General features: G+C 42.5%; 1 protein-coding gene across 3 annotated transcripts in view; it reads left to right on the top strand.

Annotated features, from left to right (window-relative positions):
* The first annotated feature begins 938 nt into the window (after positions 1-938).
* Positions 939-18,441, top strand: part of LOC117831938 (trinucleotide repeat-containing gene 6A protein-like) — a 32,735-nt gene continuing 15,232 nt past the window's right edge. Inside the window, exons 1-5 of one of the 3 annotated variants that reach the window (XM_034710845.1) lie at positions 939-1,077; positions 3,569-3,620; positions 9,181-9,279; positions 17,204-17,551; positions 18,205-18,252. In XM_034710845.1, coding sequence (XP_034566736.1) covers positions 18,207-18,252 — 46 coding nt within the window. In that variant the 5' untranslated portion in view covers positions 939-1,077; positions 3,569-3,620; positions 9,181-9,279; positions 17,204-17,551; positions 18,205-18,206. The remainder of the gene's footprint in view (positions 1,078-3,568; positions 3,621-9,180; positions 9,280-17,203; positions 17,552-18,204; positions 18,253-18,441) is intronic. The other 2 variants (XM_034710846.1, XM_034710847.1) reach the window with 2 other exon arrangements.

The raw sequence follows: 18,441 nt of genomic DNA, 5'->3' as shown, positions 1-18,441 counted from the left end.
ACCAATTAGGATCAAGTATTGACCCAGCTGTGTAATATCGTAATATAATGTCAAGTTGACATCACATTTCCAAACTTTGGTAACATGTTTACCTTAATGTCTGCCTTTCCTTAGATCAATGAGGAATGCTGCCTTTCTATTATTGGATTATTATATATTTTTTAATTTAGCACTGCCATTTCTTTATAATGAGGATGATTTATGGAATTGTATGAAATATAGAAGCTTTAATTTCCTTTGGACATATAAATATGAAGCTACATACCTTTATCCCTGCTTCTGACACTTACTTTAGCCTTGCCTTCTCCAGTGTTATCGTCCCATTTCTCTGCTTCCCCACTGTAAACAAAACTATTGAAAAATAACAGACTGCTGTTATGGAGTATTGACCAATCAGGATGAAGTATTGACCCAGCTGTGTAATATCCTAATATAATGGCAGGTTGAAGTCAGATTTCCAAACTTTTGTAATGTGTTTGCCTTACTGTATGTCTTTTCTTAGATCAATAAGGAGATTATTACATTTTTAACATGTTTAGCACTGCCATTTAATAATAATAATAATAATAATTGAGGTTGATTTATAGAATTATATGAAATATAGAAGCTTTAATTTCCTTTAGACATAAACACATAAAGCTACAGATCTATATCCTTACTCCTGATGGTTATAAAGTCATGCTTTAATTTCTGAGTTTGCTTTATCAGCTTCATTCTGGGTTTTCTTGCTCGTCTTAACTTCATTTTCTCATCTATAAAGAAAGTTAATTTATATTGTCTGTGTTTCAGATTCAGAGGAAGCGGTGAATGTGTTTCCTGCTCTGTAGAAACACACACACACACTCTCTCTCACACACACACACACACACACAGCAGCAGAGCTAAAGTGAATGCAGAGAGAGAGGAGGGGAAAGCAGAGCTTAAGCGAAACAAGGGTTAGCCAGCAGCGAGTTAAGAAAATGGCGATCATGCAGGACGGATGCCTCCCCCCGTAGATGCTCCAAACGCGTTCAAATTCTTTTAGCCTTACAGCCGGCTTTCCTTTTTCCACTCTGTTGCACTTTATACTTCAATGAGGTATGTGTTTTTCTCCACATTTAACGTGATTTCTGCTCCTTTTTGTCGAGCTCAGGCACACAGGGAGACCGGGGACAAGTTGAGGAGCAGACACTGTTGTTTAGTTAGCTGAGCTAGCCTCCTGCTCGGGAGGGGGGGGGGAGGGATTTGGCTCGGTTGCATTGCAGTTTGCTTTCAGAAATATCGACTTAAAAGCACAAGAGTGGTGTTAAATCTGCAGGCAGGTGACTGTGTGTAACACATTTGTATTTACAGGCTGGATAACCTTGTGCTAGCTTGAAGTAATAACAAGGAATGCTTAACCTTAGCTTTCCAGTTGTGCGCTAATATCTGAAAAATGCGAGTTTTCTGCTTTGTTTTCGAATTCCTGCCAAATTAGGTGTGTTTATTATCAACATGTGATGTTATATAGATGAAGTGTATTCATGTTGAAGTGAAATAAATTGATTCCTGCATTTCTACCGGGTAAATGTAGCTGCTTCGTAATGTTAGCTTTAAGCTAGCTGTAGCAGCTTTGCTAATTTGACGACGCAGGTTCCTCTGTGGAGATTATTCAGCCGTTTGTCTGTTTGCAAAGGGGAACTAGCTGCTTAAAAGTGCTTAAATGTGTACAATATAGTAGTTAAGTGTGCCATAAGTGTGTTTTTAGTCGTGTATTGTGGACCTGCAGGATAGTATTTCGTGTGTCGGAGTTTTTAACCCCCTCTGTCGGCGGTTAGCTTCACCTCCGCCATGCTAGCTCTCTTCTGCAGACAGAATCACCAAACTGTTTTTTCCTCTCACTCGACAAACTCAAACATAATCCCTCAAATCCTCATTTTCTATCTTCTGAAATTACAAAGTTAAAGCCATTGTTAGTCTTGGCTTGCAAGGGGAAAGCACCAGACTCGAGAGAAGCCATGTTGGTTAAGCTGTAAGTCAGGCAACAGCTGAGATAATGGCCGATCAAGTCCCGAGCTGTAACTCTGACCTACACACACACACACACACACACACTGAAACACACACACTCACACACTGAGTCTTTATCTGTCATTCTCACACACATATTCTCCAATCACCTTGTAGGGCCTCAGCTCTGCCTGCACTGCCCTGTTATGCTGTTCAACCTGCATTTCAACATGGACTAATAGGCATACCCTTCATACTGCAATTACTGACGACTCAATGTGTTTGTGTTTATACTTGTCTGTGGGCGAGGTTGCATGCATTTCACTCAGAGCAACAGTAATGATTAATTAAAAACAAAAGGTCAGAGGAGTTATATTACCCATCATAAACACAGATCGGTGTTATCAGAGAAAAAAACACGGTGCAAAAGTCTGAATGCATCGCAATAAAAGGTGTGTGAAAGCAAAGAGATCCCAAGGAAGCATATGGAGATTTATAATGAACTGGATGGAGCTTACTATGAGCTACCTGCAGATTTAACAAAGATGATTGTGTTGAAATAAGAAAAGTTAGTGTTATTTTCAAGCAGTCTTAAAATGAGTCCAATGCGAAGTGCTAAAAACTGCAGTTCATTGAGTGTCCACTTGAGGCTGGCTGCAGAAACACAGGAAACCACATACACACCAATTCAAAAAAGCCGATTTTCACAGCAGAAATAAACACGTTTACAGCCTGGTTCAAAACACGAGTGTAGTCTGGATAGATCATTTCTGGATTGGCACACACTGTACCGGGGTTGAATTTTTTTCTAGCGCAGCAATTTCGAAGATATTTAGAATACAAGTCTTCCAATGAGAGGCACAGCTGACTTGATTGATAGGCAGGAACACTGTAGCTGTTGGCTAGGAGGCTCAAAGCCCGCCTCTGTACTTCACACTCGCTCGACAGCAGCAATATGGCCGCCGCCGATTGGCTTCAAAACAGCGCTTCAGAAACAGACTGGTGACGTCCATTTATTATACAGTGTATGGTTATTTTAGAATCAGGACGGGTATCAAATAAAACACAGACTCAGATAAAGCCACAATGCGTCCTTTACTTCTTGTTTATCCATCCCACTTTGAATTGTTATTGTAATATCTTCCTCACATCAACTGATTGGCTCACTCTCCAGGTTCCCAGAGTTCATTCTGAACTGGGTAGATCTGCCTTTTGCGTTTTTGCACCATCTGCATGGAACTCACTTCAATGCACTTTAAAAATGAATGCACTAGTTTCTTTTAGTCATTTTAAATCATTAGTTTTAAAATGTTTAACCTCTGATTGTACCTGTTTTAACTGACTTTGTGTAACATTATTTCAATGGTTGTAACATTACTTTTAATTGTTGTCAGTTTTTAATTGATCATCATTCTTTTAGGGTTACATCTTTTATTTGCTTGTCATGCATTTTAATGTTTCTTTTATATGCTCGTCGTCATTGTAAATGAGGGCTTGCTCTCAATGATTTTCGAGTTTAAATAAAGATAATAACATCCAGCAGGCCTTGAACCACACTGCTGAAGTTCAAGAGATTAAACGTCTCTTCTTTCTCTTCCAGAGATTCGGAATTGGAAGCTGTTGCCACCAAAGAAGCAGAAGCATCTAAACAGGTTAGTGTTCAAACATGGGAAACACCTCTACGTGGACGTTAGCACAACCTGTGTGTACCCCTGTGTGGTGGTTTCAACCAAAAAGGGGGGTAACGTGGGTCAGGGGGGCAGGGGATGGGCAGCTGCTGCTTATGCAAGCACATGCAGTTCCGTTTGAATTGAATTGGAGGGTCTGGGTTGGTCTAGGCCGCATTGTGCTGAGTAAGCTTTGCTGTTTTAAAATCGCTAAATGAGAAGCCAGTGTCCTGATGTTTTGTGCGAGGAGAGGTGTTTGTGCAGCTCATTGTGTCTATACAGTTGGTCTACAAGCAGGCACACAATAGAGCCATGGACTAAACTAATGGGCAGCTCGCTTTGAAGGCTGGTTTTAACCTGATTTTGGATCCAAAAGTCTTGATAGTGGGCTCAGTTTGTAGACTTTTTGCTTGGGGTGTTTGTAGTCAGTGCATTCATGCATCTCCAGCCGTGTTTGTGTTCAGGGATGCAGCTCAGATACGAGGGATAGAGTTGTTTTTAATGCGGATGTTTCGTATCTCTCAATCTATCGAGTGTTGTGAGTCATTGTCCTGAAGTAATGTTTCACTTACGGCTTTGAATGTTGTGCTGCTTTTTTATGGCTGGTTGATGATTCACATTTTCCAAACACAGCTTCATGTTTTCTATCGCCATGTATGTAAGGGTGAAATATGTAGATACTCAAAGATGTAGAGTAACGACCAAATTCCACTGGATCTGATAGGTTTCTATTCTAGTTGATGTGTTAACTTCCACTGGATCCGCTCCGTTGCGTTACGGCTGCATCTCTGATCCGGCAGGTCGGAGTCCTCTGGATCAGATACACAAGACTTCTATTTTTGCCGGATGCTGGAGCACAGGACAGGGGAACAGGAAGTCAGGTTTCACCAAAACAAAATGAAAATATCCGGTTAATTTTCAGAATAAAACCCTCTGTTATCACCAGATCGTATTTCACTTAACTACAACAACAAACCGTCATGATGAGGCCTGGAGTCAACAGGTCAGAGGTTTTCAGAGGACCAGAAAGACAACATGTATGAGGAGAGGAGGGGGAGGAGAATCCTTGATTCAGTAGTTACAGCGGGGAAACCGGTCCTGCTCTGTGCTGCGTTCTGAAAAGTCCTACGTAAGAGGTCTAATAAAACGACATTAACACACATACTCAATCCCCAATAAAACACCCACTTTGTACGTTAATTTCTTATTTAAATGTGGACTCAGTCTTTATTTTGGTTCCATAAATAACGGCGTGCCAGCACAACAGAGCTACTTGAGGTCATTCTGTTTGGATTTACAGCTTTTGGAAAGCGGTTTCACTTTTATATTCGGAGGAGAAGTCCTTTGCTGTCTTGTGGATGTTTCTATAAAGGGCGAACCACAGGAGCGTAAATGTGATATATTTATATCATTTGTGGCACCAGTGGGGATCACATCCTTCAGGGCAAAAAGTGAATCAGTGTTGGGCTCTGCTGCTCTGAAGCCCTGTAGTTATGCATTTAAACAAAGCTGCACTGTGAGTCAGAAACGAACACAGCCTCAGTGTGCAGCTCGCTCACAGATACTCACAGATCCAGTTTATTTCTTGTGGGTCTGAAACCGTCACCCGCTGTAAAAATAGCATGTAATTTTATGTGACTGGTGTTTACTTTACCTCTTCTTTTTTTTAAAGTCTCCTGCTCTCTAGCTTCACTTTCGTTTCTGGTTCTCCGACTCTGTTCTCCTAATTATTGTTCTCTAAACTTATTTTCATTCTTGTCTAAAAATATCCGGAGTTCTCCCGAGAGCTTTCAGGAAGGTGTCGAAGCCGAAGCACAGTGAACTATATTTGGAATTTAGTACAGCAGTGTTATAAATTCATAGCTGCTTTGGTGGGGGATTATGTTGTGACCGTTGCCCCTGTGAGCAGTAAAGCCACACCTGCAGATGGTCATGAGACTGAAGCGAGGAGGGAGCAGAGACGGGGCGAGGGATGCCGTCATTTGCACGGGCGCATCAACCTGAAGGCAGTTTACAGACAAAATGTCTGTCTGCGTACGTCATGATCTCTCAGGACGTCTTCAAAATGTGAAAACTTTTACTCCACTCTGCTTTTAAAGTATGAGCCCCTCATGAGTCTAATTTAAAAAGCATGCACAGAGTACGGTTGTTATTTCCTCGCTCAGTGCAGGTTTGCATAACTCCTCGTATTCAGCAGCTCTTATAAATGATAAGACTCTTTTGTGCAACATGTTAAACATATTCTTTTGTATTCCAGTTAAATAAGCTAAAAGCTTAAGTTAAAAAATAATCCTGTCCTTCCTCTCTCTTCATCACTTAACCCTTTTTCAGGTGGAAACTTTAAAGTCTCCTCTCTTAGCTCAGCGTGACCCGAAATGAACCGACCTATTTTCAACTGCGACGTTTGGAACGACAGGTTTACTGCAGCCGGGCAGGAAGTGTCACATCTTGCAGCGCCTCACAAAGCCTTCGCCGTCAGGCTGTTTGTGATGAGGAGGCTCTCTCTGTCGCTCGCTAATTGAGTGATGGCTTCCCTGAATGGAGCCTCCATGTATGAGAACATGCTAATTCAAATGGATGCAAATGATGTTGTACATGCAAATTAGCCACGCGGCTACCCTCTGGCTTTTGTTCCTGCGGCTCAGACGGAGTCGTGTGAGTGTTTTTTATTTGATGCTACTGTTTCTCCGTTTGTGTTTGGGTGTTTGTCTGGAGTGTTTGTGTGAAAACTTCCATAAGGCTTCACACACAATCAATATCCTGCGTCCTTTAAATTTGAAAGTGCTCGCAGCCTTTATTGTATGACTCACTTCCAAAGGAGAAAAACACTCCTACAGGGTCTTAAGTTGCCGTAGTCTAAAGACTTCAATTTTTGATTTCCACCGCCTCAGGAACCAAATATAGTTCTCTCACTTTTGAAGATTTCAGCTTTATTTGACAGCAGGCAGAAGAAAAGAAAAGGCAAGTGGGTGGTAGTGAAATCTGTGCTACACTGTGACTCTCTCTGTGGAGGGTGGGAGACGCGTTACACTTTGTTGAATGCAGCAGAGGGAGAGAGAGAGAGAGAGAGAGAGAGAGAGGGAGAGAGGGAGGGAGGGAGAGACAGAGGGAGAGAGAGAGGGAGAGGGAGAGAGAGAGGGAGAGGGAGAGGGAGAGAGAGAATGGAGAAGCAACCAGAGTTATCACTGCAGTCATTGGATTTACCTCCAACATGACTCCACCACAGACTGTATAACAAATGGACGTTGTCTCTGTGACGTCACCCATCTGTCAGCCAATCATCGGCGGGTGCTGTATTGGAAATGCAAAACTCAACCTAACTTTGTCCAAGCTAGTGTGAGGTAAAGAGGCAGGCCTTTAGCCTTTTCGCTAACAGCTACAGGGTGCCCGCCTGTCAATCAAGTCAGCTATGCCCTTATTTGGGCAAACTCGTACATTTAATATCTTCAATAATAAAGAGTTATAAATAAATTCATCCAGTACAGTGTGTGCTGATAGAGAAATTAGCTCTTCAGACCTAAACTGTTTTTGTACCAGGCTGTAAACATGTTTATTACTGCGCAAAGATCGTCTCTTTGAATTGGTGTGTATCTGGTTTCTGCAGCCAGCCTCTAGTGGACGCTCTAGGAACTACAGTTTTTATCACTTCCGCATGGGCTTCATATTTTAAGACCGGAGGTTGCGGCTTAGATCACAATTATGAGTTAAATCACAGCACACAAAAACAGTTTGGTGATTTATTTTGTGCTTTAATGAGTCAATTATTCCATATTTACTTTCCTCGAAGCTAGCTCCTTTTTTCAACAAATTAAGCGCATTGAACCCATCACGACTTTGTGTCATCTGCACTTTTAAATCGCACCATTCTCAACATGTAATTTGCAGAACCCGACAAGAACACGTAATATAGCATTTTAAAATCGACTTTACACGTGATTCACGCACACAAATAATCGTATTCTCCTTTGGTGTGAGCTTAACATTATTTGATACATTTCCTTGTTTCTATCTTTTTAAAGTAAGAAATGTTTGAGTCCTTTTTAGTTTCTATACTTCAATAAAACAAACATTAAACACACCTGGGAGTTTGTGCTAATGAGAGCATAACAGTTGAAACTATGGCGGGCGATCAGAGATTTATCTTGATCAGAAATATTTAGTTGTTTTAAAGTTTTTGTACCACCTCCTTTAAATTAAGGAAAGTTCTTAAGAGTGTTAAAAGGTCCTCGATCAAATTTAATTTCTCTCTAAGATAAAAAATCCAAACTCATAAAGTGTTAATGAAAGTGAGATTGAGTTGTCTCCTTCTCCTGACTGCCCTTCCTCCCTCCTTTCTTCCTCCTCCTCCTTGTCAGCTGTAGCTGTCGGGGGGTTGGGCGATTGTTGGCCCATTCACAAACAGATGCTGTCCATGGTGTTTATGTGTGCTCTCCAGGAGGGCCCCACCATGCTCCGCTGCTGTTGTTGTTGTTGAACCCGGAGCCATCTGCTGAAGTGCTCTATGGTCGGAGGAGAGCGGAGGAAGGAGATGGGGGGAGTGTGGGAAAAGAGGGAGGGAGGGGGCTCGGTGAAGGTGCTAATTTGTGATGCATTGATTGTAACAGAAGGAGGAACGCGGCTTGTTTCACCTCACATCTCTTATATTAACACATTAAAGACATCTAATAATAATAAGATAGTTTATGAGGAGGCTTGTGGTTTCTTTTTTAGGAAGTGATTTGGATTTCTGACCTTAAGATGTCTCTTTAAAAAAGGGATGTCCACATTTTAGATCTCAAGTTATTTATGAATTTTACTCAAATAAATCACGCCTCCAGATGTCGTTAAAATCTGGTTATAATATTAAATATGAATATTTCTCTTCGTAACTGCGATGATAAATCTAGAGAAACTAGCTGCAGAATTCTGCAGCCGTGGCGTCCGTCTGAGTGGTTGGAGCATCTCCGTGTGTCCGTCTGTTTATAGCTAAAGTAAGGTGCTATGCTGTAATCCCATTATGGGATTAGTCTGCAGCCTGCAGCTTTCTCCTCACGGCTAAATGGCACACCCACCGCGACCAGTGCTTCCAAATGCAACACTTGGTGAGGGTGAAGCCGCAGCATGATTACAAACTATTACACCCCAATTACAAGACCTTCGTTAGATCTGTCTGTTCCTCAGGAAGAGGAATATTCACGTCTCTTATCAGGAGATGAAATGTGCTGAGACATTCGTGGCTTATCAGGGGTGAATTTATTATGGTGTATATATAAACATGATTTGAAATACGACTCTTAAGTTTGTCCTATCTTATAAATAACTGATCAAGAGTGCATCAGAAAGAAAAGTGCACAACATGACGGATAGAGTTTGATATTGGACGTTCTTTTGTGATGATTCTTCACTTCTGTGTTTGTTGAAACCTGAAAACAGACTTCCTGTGGTTCCTGCGGTTTTTAGTGTAGCTTTCTGTTTTTTGGTGAAGCAGCAGAACCAGCGTACAGTTTGTCGTGACACCTAAAAGGAAACAAAAGTAAAAGTCTCCTCCTGTTGTTGTTGTTTACAGGGAACATACCCACAGAGGGAAGAACAGTGGATGGAAGAGAGAGAGAGACGGAGAGTGTGAAGAGGAAGGAGGATAAGACGATACAGGTCTGGTCAAAAGGTAAGAGGAGACGCCGTGGCCTCTGTCTTGTAAAATCAGGAGTTTAAGTTTCATCTTTCTGTGTCCGCTCGATGATGATGATGATGATATCGATCAGAGTGAGGTGTAACTGTATTGATTGAGATGTTCTGTGTGAGGCCTCAGATTGATCCAACAGGAGCTGCTACAATGAGGACCTCAGAAGGGTCAAATATTCAAACGAAAACATCCTCCCCTTACTTGCAGCGTATTCGCTTCAACAAGCATCACACTTGTGGCTTTTCTTCATTGTAGTCAGACTAATCAACACATTTAATAACCCACAAGCAGAACTTGAATCTGGATTGTCAGAAGACCCTTTTTGCCAAACACTTCCAGGATGAGATTCATGTTGTGTAATAGCAGAATTGTGCTCTTGGTAGTAAACAAAAACATGGCACAGGAATAGTTTGCATGGCCTTCGGTGCTCCAGGTTTGTTATGATTCATCGTTCTGGCAACTAAAACCACCAAGTATTCAGCTGGAGGCACCAACTTGTTGATAAACGACTCATCTATCTCACCTGTGAGGCCACGAAGAAGACTACAGTGTGTTTCTTTCAACATTTACTTCCTCTGCTGAATCTGTGTGTGTGTTGAACCTGTGTGTGTGTGTTGCTGCTGGGACACTTGTGTACTCGGCCATGTGACGCAGTAGTATTTTCCGTTTGAATTGCTGTTACAGTTTCCATTGAGTCCTGTGTGTACGAGCCGACTACTGTTACCACTGAAACCCCGGTCACAGCGAGTGTAGGCAGGAAGTCTGATAGCGTCTATCTCTGACCTTGAGCCCGTCTTTATGTTTCAGTTGCACCTCTCCGCCTCCTGGTTTTTGTTTTCACTCCTCCTGTGCTGCTTCCAGCTGTCGGTAGTCTGAACCTGTTGCTGCTGTGCTGCTGCTGCTGCTGCTATAATGAGATGGTGATGTGTCCCAGTACAAACAGACCGGTCTCTGTAGGACCGGAGTGTGAAGTGGAAACGTCATGGGAGCTCCACGGCTGATAAAGCTTATAGAATAACAAGAGTGTGATCTTTGTACCTCCTGAAAGACTCAGTGTCTCTGCTGCACAGTGTCACACTGAAGCTGGAGTCTATAGGCTGAAGTGTCTGAGCACACAGCAGGAACAGTAGGAGTAACAAAGATGGCTGAACTGAGTCCAAACTCCTGAGATGTGACGATTCAACTCCTAGTTTTGTCTGATATGTGACACACTGAATACATTTGCTGTTTCCTGACATAATAAGCAGTTTGGGGACGTCACCTCGAGCTATGAGAACTTCTGATTGTGGCTTTTTCTGCTATGCCGTAATGCTGAACATGACAAATACTGACAAGTGATTGATCAAGCTAACAAGCGGTATCCATGTTTACATGAGAACAACTATGAGTCACGATGCAGAGAGCAAAAGTGGCTGGACTAGATTTGTGATTTATGGGCTTTTATTTTTAGCACATGAGATTTAAAAAGTATCTTGCTGGTGAATTGTTGGTCAGAAAAATATTGAATTTGCTTCTTTTGGCAGGGGAAATTATGCTGATTTATTTCTTCCTTTTTATCCCAAATGATGAACCATTGTAGGCTTTTTATACCTTTTTATTCAAGGAGGATAGGACAGTGGATAGAGGAGGAAACAGGGAGTAACATGCAGGAAGAGGGAGGCAGACACTTGGGCCACCCGTTTGAGGATCACAGCGTCGGCACACGCAGCTCAGTCCCAATATTGAAAATAATTCTGATTAGTAATCTGCAATGGAAAGTGTCTTTGTTGCTGTATTACCTCTATGGTTGAGTTGCACAGAGATCAAGTTAAGGGAGCAAGTATAGCTAATGAAAACCAGACTCTGAAGCATCAAAAACACCAAAGATACACAACTGTGGGCGCCTGGAAGTTACATTTTTGTTGCAGTGGTGCAAGTACAGAAGTTAACTTATATAATTTAATTAAAAGCTGCTAAATGCATAAATTCAATTATCACCTATCGCCATTATCACCTGCCTCATTCATTGCCCCACATTAATGCAGTTTGGAGTGGATGCATGACTCTGAAGGCGGCGAAGATAACACTCTTTCGTCTGTCAGCCTGCCAGGTGGAGAGCATTACCAGCCAGGGTGTGACAGTTTGGACAAATAACTGAGAAGTCCGACGGATGAATGAATATTTAAAAAAAGTTGCTGAATGAGTCATCAGCAGAACGAGAAGCCTTTTGTGCTCATGTTGGTTTGAGTTTGGTGTGTGTGTGCCCCAGTGAACCCCTCCCAGAGGTGACGTGCAGACAGCCGGCTGTGTGACGTGGGCACTTATCAGCTCCTGCACACATGCACCCTGCTCATGCAGTATCATGCAGTATCATGCATGCTCACTGTTTGGATAAGTTCTGATGATAACACCTGCACTCCTTTTGAGTTGCATCTTAACTGCTTCACAGGGAGTTACGGACTCAGTGCCGGACTCCCCCGAGTCTTTATTCAACCAGGAACAGTTTTTACATATAAGAGAGACACTGGCATGATGTCATCGCTGAGAGCCTGGAGGAATTGGGAGTGTTTAGGAATCTTGTCATGGCAACAAGGTCTTCCCCAACAACAGCTCTAACAAACACATTTCAGACAGCTTTTGCAACAGAGGCAGAAAAACAGAGTTTGAAATCCATGAAATGATCTCATAATGTGTAATAATTAACCGTGAGGTCATCCGGCATTAAGACGCAGAGAGGCAACGATGACAAACACGCTGAGAGAGCTGGGTTTGCTTTGTTTCTAGTTTCACTGTGTGTCTGTTTTCCCTCCGTCACACCTGAAGCTTTTACAGACACCTCAGTGAGTTAGTTAACAGTACGTCGGATTCTCTACCAGCACTGTAGAAGGAACTAGAACAGGTTCCTGGTGCTTTATAAAAAAATGATGTCATGCATCGTGAGAGGCAGTCAGCGCAAACAAGAACCAAGGAGTCAAGGAAGTCATCGTGACGCTGTCCAAAGTGTAGTTTCATTTTTCATTTTGCTAGCATGGCTGAAACATTTGTAGACGCAGCACGGCATTACATATCAAGGGTGACGTATTAGATGTTCTGTGCTGCCGGTGTTGCAGCTTAAAGAGTTACCCTGTTATCTACATCTCAGTGGTTGTTGTGCTGCGTTCACTTGCTCCTCGGTGGTCCCAGTTTCTGCACCGAGAAGTTGTTATTCCGACTTCTGCGTGTTCACGATCTTTGAATTCAGAAAGTTGTCTTGAACATGAATTAATAAAACGTGTCTTGTGATTTACGAAAATAGTTTGCGCGCCATGTTGATGACGAATGTGACGGCAAGTCTGTGAGTCATGCTCCAAATACTTGCAGCGATGTTGCTCCGACTTGCTGAGGTGTTCACGTGCGTTCTCCAACTCGGAAACTCGTTTTTCCGAGAGCACATGAATGCAGCGTTACAGCAGTTAGCACTCTTCTCTTCTTATTTAATGATGTGAACTATTCAACAAGCATGCACAAACATCACCTCCAAGTTTTACATCTCTGTCTTCATATCCAGCTCTGTACCGGTCTGCGTTTTATACCATCTTTGTTTGGTCGCTGCGTTTGTTGCTGAGGGCCTGATGTGTTAAAGTGGGATGCTAATGAAGCTAAAGGAAAAGTCATCTTTGGGCTACAAAGCTTCAAATAGATTTTTCAGTCGCATAGCAACAGCAGGACACATGAAATGTGCCGGGAGCTTAAAATAAGTTGAGATGACAGCCGATCAGTCTGCAAATAAAAGATGTTTTAGAAAGTCAAGTGAGGAGTGGAGCGATTAGACGGAGTGTTGTTTGTAGTGATGAACGACGTGTCCGGACTCTCAGGGGACTTCACTTTAGACTTGTGTCCTAAAGCGACCCTCTTCATGTTAATTTAACATCACAGGTGATAAATCTCTGTTTTGGTTGATCGTATTGATCGCTCTGCTCCGTCCTGTGTTTCAGCACGTTGGCTGCCTCGCCTCCTTCACACTCGGAGGTAACCGAGTACACTTTGTACCGAGTTCATGTGCTGCTGAATTCAGGAAGTTGACCTCTCTGCTTTTTATACATGTCAGAAGCTGCAGCTGCATTCCTCTCCTCAACCTCAATGACATGCCCTTTTTTCTTTCACCTTTCTTCACATTCCTCTCCTTCTCTTTGCTATCATTAGTTGTGTCTTTCTATTCTGTTCACATCTCGCTCTCAGCCACTCTCTCTCTCTCTCTCTCTCTCTGTGTGTTGGTGTCTTGTCCCTGTATTCCCTCTGTCCCCCTCCCCCTCCCCTCGCAGTCTGTCTGTAAAATGATAGCAGTCGGTCTGCTGCCAGCTCCAGGGGCCCTGGTGAAAGCGTTTTTCAGAAGGGAGCAGGAGCAGAGATGAACAAACTGTACTCTGTGTACTGAACAGTGGCAGTGAACATACTTATATGGACTTGTGCTGCGCGTTGGTAAAGCTTTTACGCTGCAAATTGGGGAAAATGTGCAACTCTTAAAACCAGGACGATAATTTAACAAACATTCAAATGAAAAAGACGACTTGTTGTTTTTACTTCATGCAGGACTTTAAAGGCGTTTGTCTGAAGCTTTTTCTGCCACAAACAACAAAATGATGACAAAAGGGCCGTGATGTTTTATTAAAATACTAACACGGTCATGAACATTTGTAAAACCTCTCTTTCAGTCATTTAACTCGTGCAAACTTTAAAAAAACCCACATCTTTGAGACATTAAACTCCAGATGAAAGAGCATTATGAAACACATTTGAATTCCTTCTGCTAAAAGGAGCAACTTAAATTTTATCAACCACTTTTTCTCACATCTTCAGATTGCAAATTATGTTTCGGTTTTGTGATGCGGTAACCAGATGCAACCGGCTTAGAGTCTCCAGTTAATAGGGTAACCATTAGAACCAAAACACCGGTCGAGTAAGACAGGCTTTGTCGCCTGTCTTGTTTGTTTTGAAAGATTCAGCCACATTTCTTTGTCGTTCTGTCCCTGTCAGATATCCGTACACTCTGTCTGCCCTGTGTTTGATTTAAAAACTTCTACTTTGCATGCCTACTCGTGTACGAAAATATAAACACAGATTAAAGCAGATAAACAGACTTTTTTAGATCACAGAGACCGTTAACCTCTTGAAATGCATGTTGACATCTTTCTACAATCGATCTTTGCTGCCCTAAAAGGCTCACACCAGCCTCCCCTGCGTCCTCGCAGGGATTAATGAAGGTGTGAGTCAGGATCCAGAAGTGTAAACAAGCTCCCTTCTCTGGAACTGGTCTCCCCTCCCCTCTGAACTCCTCGCCGTGCTGCAGAGAGCACGTTCCTCAGTCAACACTTCATGGTTCTGTTTATCGCTGGTCTCGTCTCTTTGACAAACGCTTCCTTTTTAAAATACTTTGGGGCTACTCCTTGCAGCACGATGATGTCATTGTCCCGTCTGGTTTTTGATTAGTTCCAGAGAGAGCGAGCAGCTCCTGGCAGCCATTTCTGTTTGGGAGCTGGCGGCGTGCCCGGGTTTAGCCAGCGAGCTCAAGTTTGCAAAGGTGGAGTTTGGCCTCGGTTAACTGCTTCTGGATTCATGCAGAGTTTTATAGAGTTGCTTTGAGTGTCTCTGAACTTTGAATTGCACTGGTTCGACTTTTATTCTTGAAATGCTCGTTCTTCGATGAACACGACGCTCTTCTAGCTCAATCCTGTTGCACACGCAGGCCATGATGCATGTGCACTCCTGCTCGCTGTGCACACACGGGTTTGTTTGTTCTCTTATCATAGCGGCTAGTGAACAGAGTGGTTGCTATTTGAACTGAAGGTTTATAAATAGACCTGTGTGCTGCTGCAGCAGGCAGGCAGAGAGAGCGAGCACACTTAGTAACCTGCAGGAAGAAAAGGTCAGGAGACACGCAGGCACACACATTTCTACTCGATGTCAAACACACTGGTCCACTCCGGCTGAAGGACGTCTGCCTCTGTCTCCTCTCTGTTGATGTCTCATTGTTTAATGTCACTTAAGTCCTCTTACTACTCCTCCTTAAAGATAAGAGGGTGTAGTTGCCACACTGTTCTAGGGCGGTCTGCCAGCTTTAAGCCTGTTGTATAACCTTAATCTAGTCTAACCCATATGCACTCAACCCCCACCCTTTAAGAGGAGGTGTGCAGGGTGGTCAGTGTATTTCTGCAACTTTCTTACTGCTCCTTTTTTAAACCGACTTATCTGACTTATACTCGTCTCACTCTCCTTGAGAATCACTCTGTCGTTCAACAAGAGTGAGATCATAAAGGCTTGGTATTCTCAGTTACATTCCTGAATTAGTTAAATTGGAAGTGGCTGGATAAGGAGCACATGTTGCACCTCCTGTTGACATATCAGTGTGCATTAAACGCTGTGCTGGCGAAGGAGACCACAAGATCAGTGATCAGCTTTGACTGTTTGTGCAGGGTGGGGCAGGTAGAGATCTCTCTCAGTGAGGAGGACATCAGGCAATCCAATTTCCTCTGTCAGTAACACTAGACACAATCCTTTTACTGTAATAAAGAAATTTGACCACAGTTAGGGATGATCCAGTGACGATGCTGCAAAACTCAACTTTATTTATAAAGGACTTTTCAAACAGACAAGAACAGAAATGAGCAAGATATAATAATAATAATATTTACAAATAAAATTAAGTAAATACAATAAAATTACTAAAATAAATAAGAGTAGAAAGCAAAATTAAAAATCTGTTTAAGTTAAATACAAGGAATAAATAGGTAGCTAAATAACTAAGATGATTAATCTTAAAGAAAAAATGTTAAAAAGATGAATTACTCTAAATTCAAATCCAGATTACAAAGGGAAGTCTTATGTTTACTTTTAAAAACACCCAGAGAGCTCGCTGTTCCACAGATAAGGTGCATAAAAACAGAAAGCTCTCACATGAGGAACATTAAAAACAAAACAAGTCCTCCAATGCTCATAGTATTAAAGTCGGTGCACCACTTTGGACAGAAACCTGGATTTAGGTAAAGTATCCTACCAAGCAGCTCCTGCAGAAAGTGTCATGTTCATCCAAGCTAGAAATAAATCACTAGTGCAGGTTTTCCATTCACTAGTCATATAATTTTTACTGCAGCAGTAACAGAGAGGTAGTCAGTATTTTCCAATACGCATCAAGGAGCTTAAAAGGTACTGAATCACCTGTGAACATCACAAAAAGCTGAAGTCACAACAATTAATGCAAACTGTAAACGGCTAACCTGCAATATAAGTCAGTGAGTGCAGCAGTAAACGTGTTATGGTAGATGGTAATGCTTGTAAGAGTTATGGTTCTGTTCACCAAGAACTCCAAAGGTGAAATATTTAACTCTTTGTTGTCCTCTGTGGAATTTACAACCAAGTGTTGCATAGCTCGCTTCAAAAACAAGGCTGACTGGACGATGGAGGGTCAGAGTTTGCATTGTTGTGGATCGGTCAGACCTTTTCTTTCTTCCCCTCTACAGCACGGATAGTTTAGTCTGATACACTGGGTCAACTCTCTGTGTTTAGTCTGCTGCTGCAGCTGTTTCATGCAAACACTTGAAGCTCATAAAGTGATCGAGTGTTTTCCAAAAAAGCAGAATGATGGTGGGTGAAGTGTGCATCGTGTAACAGAAGGAACACTGAATATCCTGTAGTAACACAAGTCACACCTTCACATGATTGTTCTATTATTAAATATCTGCAGGATGCATCCTGCAAAGTGGGCAGAAGATTTCTCTGTATTTATCAGATATTCTTTGTCGTGTTTGTGTTAGTAGATAGTAAAGTTTAGTCTATGATGATGAAATGAAACATTTAAATACTCCTGAAATGTTTTCTTTGAAGGTTTGAGGATCCGATATGTCCGACTAACCCTGTCTCCTTCCTGTCTCTCCCTCTTTCTGTTTTTCTGCAGTGCCAGAGCAAACCAAGTGAAGGCAGAGTCCTAAACCTGAACCACATCCCCCCTTCCCCTTCCCCGCTCTCTCACACACACACAAACACACACCTGCATGCGCACATACACACACACACAAACTCACACACAAATAGTCCTCAGCAATGCCAAGGAGGCCTGATCAGCCTGCTGCCCGCTCTGACACGCCCCGCCTCTTCACCTCAGACCCTTGAGGCTGCGCCCTCTGAACTTTGACATTTGGCCTCCCCTTCGTCGACCTGGGAACCAGAGGTCACCTGTTCTCCACTGAACGCGGGGACGCCCTCCTGCCCAGTCGGGAGTCGCAGCCAGGTGCCGCACTTACAGGTAAACACCGAAAAGACGAGAAGAAAGAGCAGCGGGGGTTAATTTTCAGAATCACGCCGTCTGTCAATCGTCACACACGTGGATAAACAAGAACACAATCACAGTTAAATGTTAGAATGTGGGTTTGTTTTGATCATGGGTGCTGATGAGTAACTACACGTGCTCTGTCAAATGAAATCGTCCAATCAGAAAAGACTTCAATCAGGTTAAAAATGCAGTAAATTCAGAGAGTTTGCTCCTCTAAATAATCTGAAACATCATCATTAGTCAAATAAGACCTAAAGAATATTTGTAGCGTCATTTTGTGCAACATCAACCTTTCTTTTTGTTTTCTGGGTCACATCTTTTCTGTATAAATCCACAGTTTTGAACACTTGTCATGCTTTATTGAAATTAAAACACATGCAGCTCAGTTAAATCACTTAGGACTTGAATGCTGTCGGGGTCTGTGCACTAATATTTCTCCACTCACAAGCCTCTCTTTCTTTAAACCTCTCTGATTGTACCCTCCCTTTCTTCTCTATTTGCTTGATTATTGAATGTTCTATCAGCGCTGACTATTTCTAACATCCCCCCGCTGTGTTTGTTTGCTGGCTCTCTCTCTCTTACTCCCTCCAAGTCTGTTTGACAGTCTGTCCTCTCTCTATTTCCAGGCATGGCTCCCATTCGGGATTCCGTCAGCCACTCCCCTAATCAAACAGGTGACTACACATTTCCTTCTTTCTTCTCCCGTCCCGCCGCGTCTCATCCTCGATTCCAGCGTCTTTAGTTTGGCTCTCTGATATGTGATTGTCGGACTCGGCAGACCCGGTCTGACCTGAGCTTGATGGATTGTGCTTTTTTTATTAATAGCACATCAAAAGAAATGCAGAGCTTAGATAGTGAGATGA

The sequence above is a fragment of the Notolabrus celidotus genome, chromosome 20 (genome assembly GCF_009762535.1).
Source record: "Notolabrus celidotus isolate fNotCel1 chromosome 20, fNotCel1.pri, whole genome shotgun sequence".
NCBI classification, from domain to species: Eukaryota; Metazoa; Chordata; class Actinopteri; order Labriformes; family Labridae; genus Notolabrus; species Notolabrus celidotus.
Note: the sequence above shows the minus strand (reverse complement) of the source record. Positions and strands in the feature narration are given on the sequence as shown.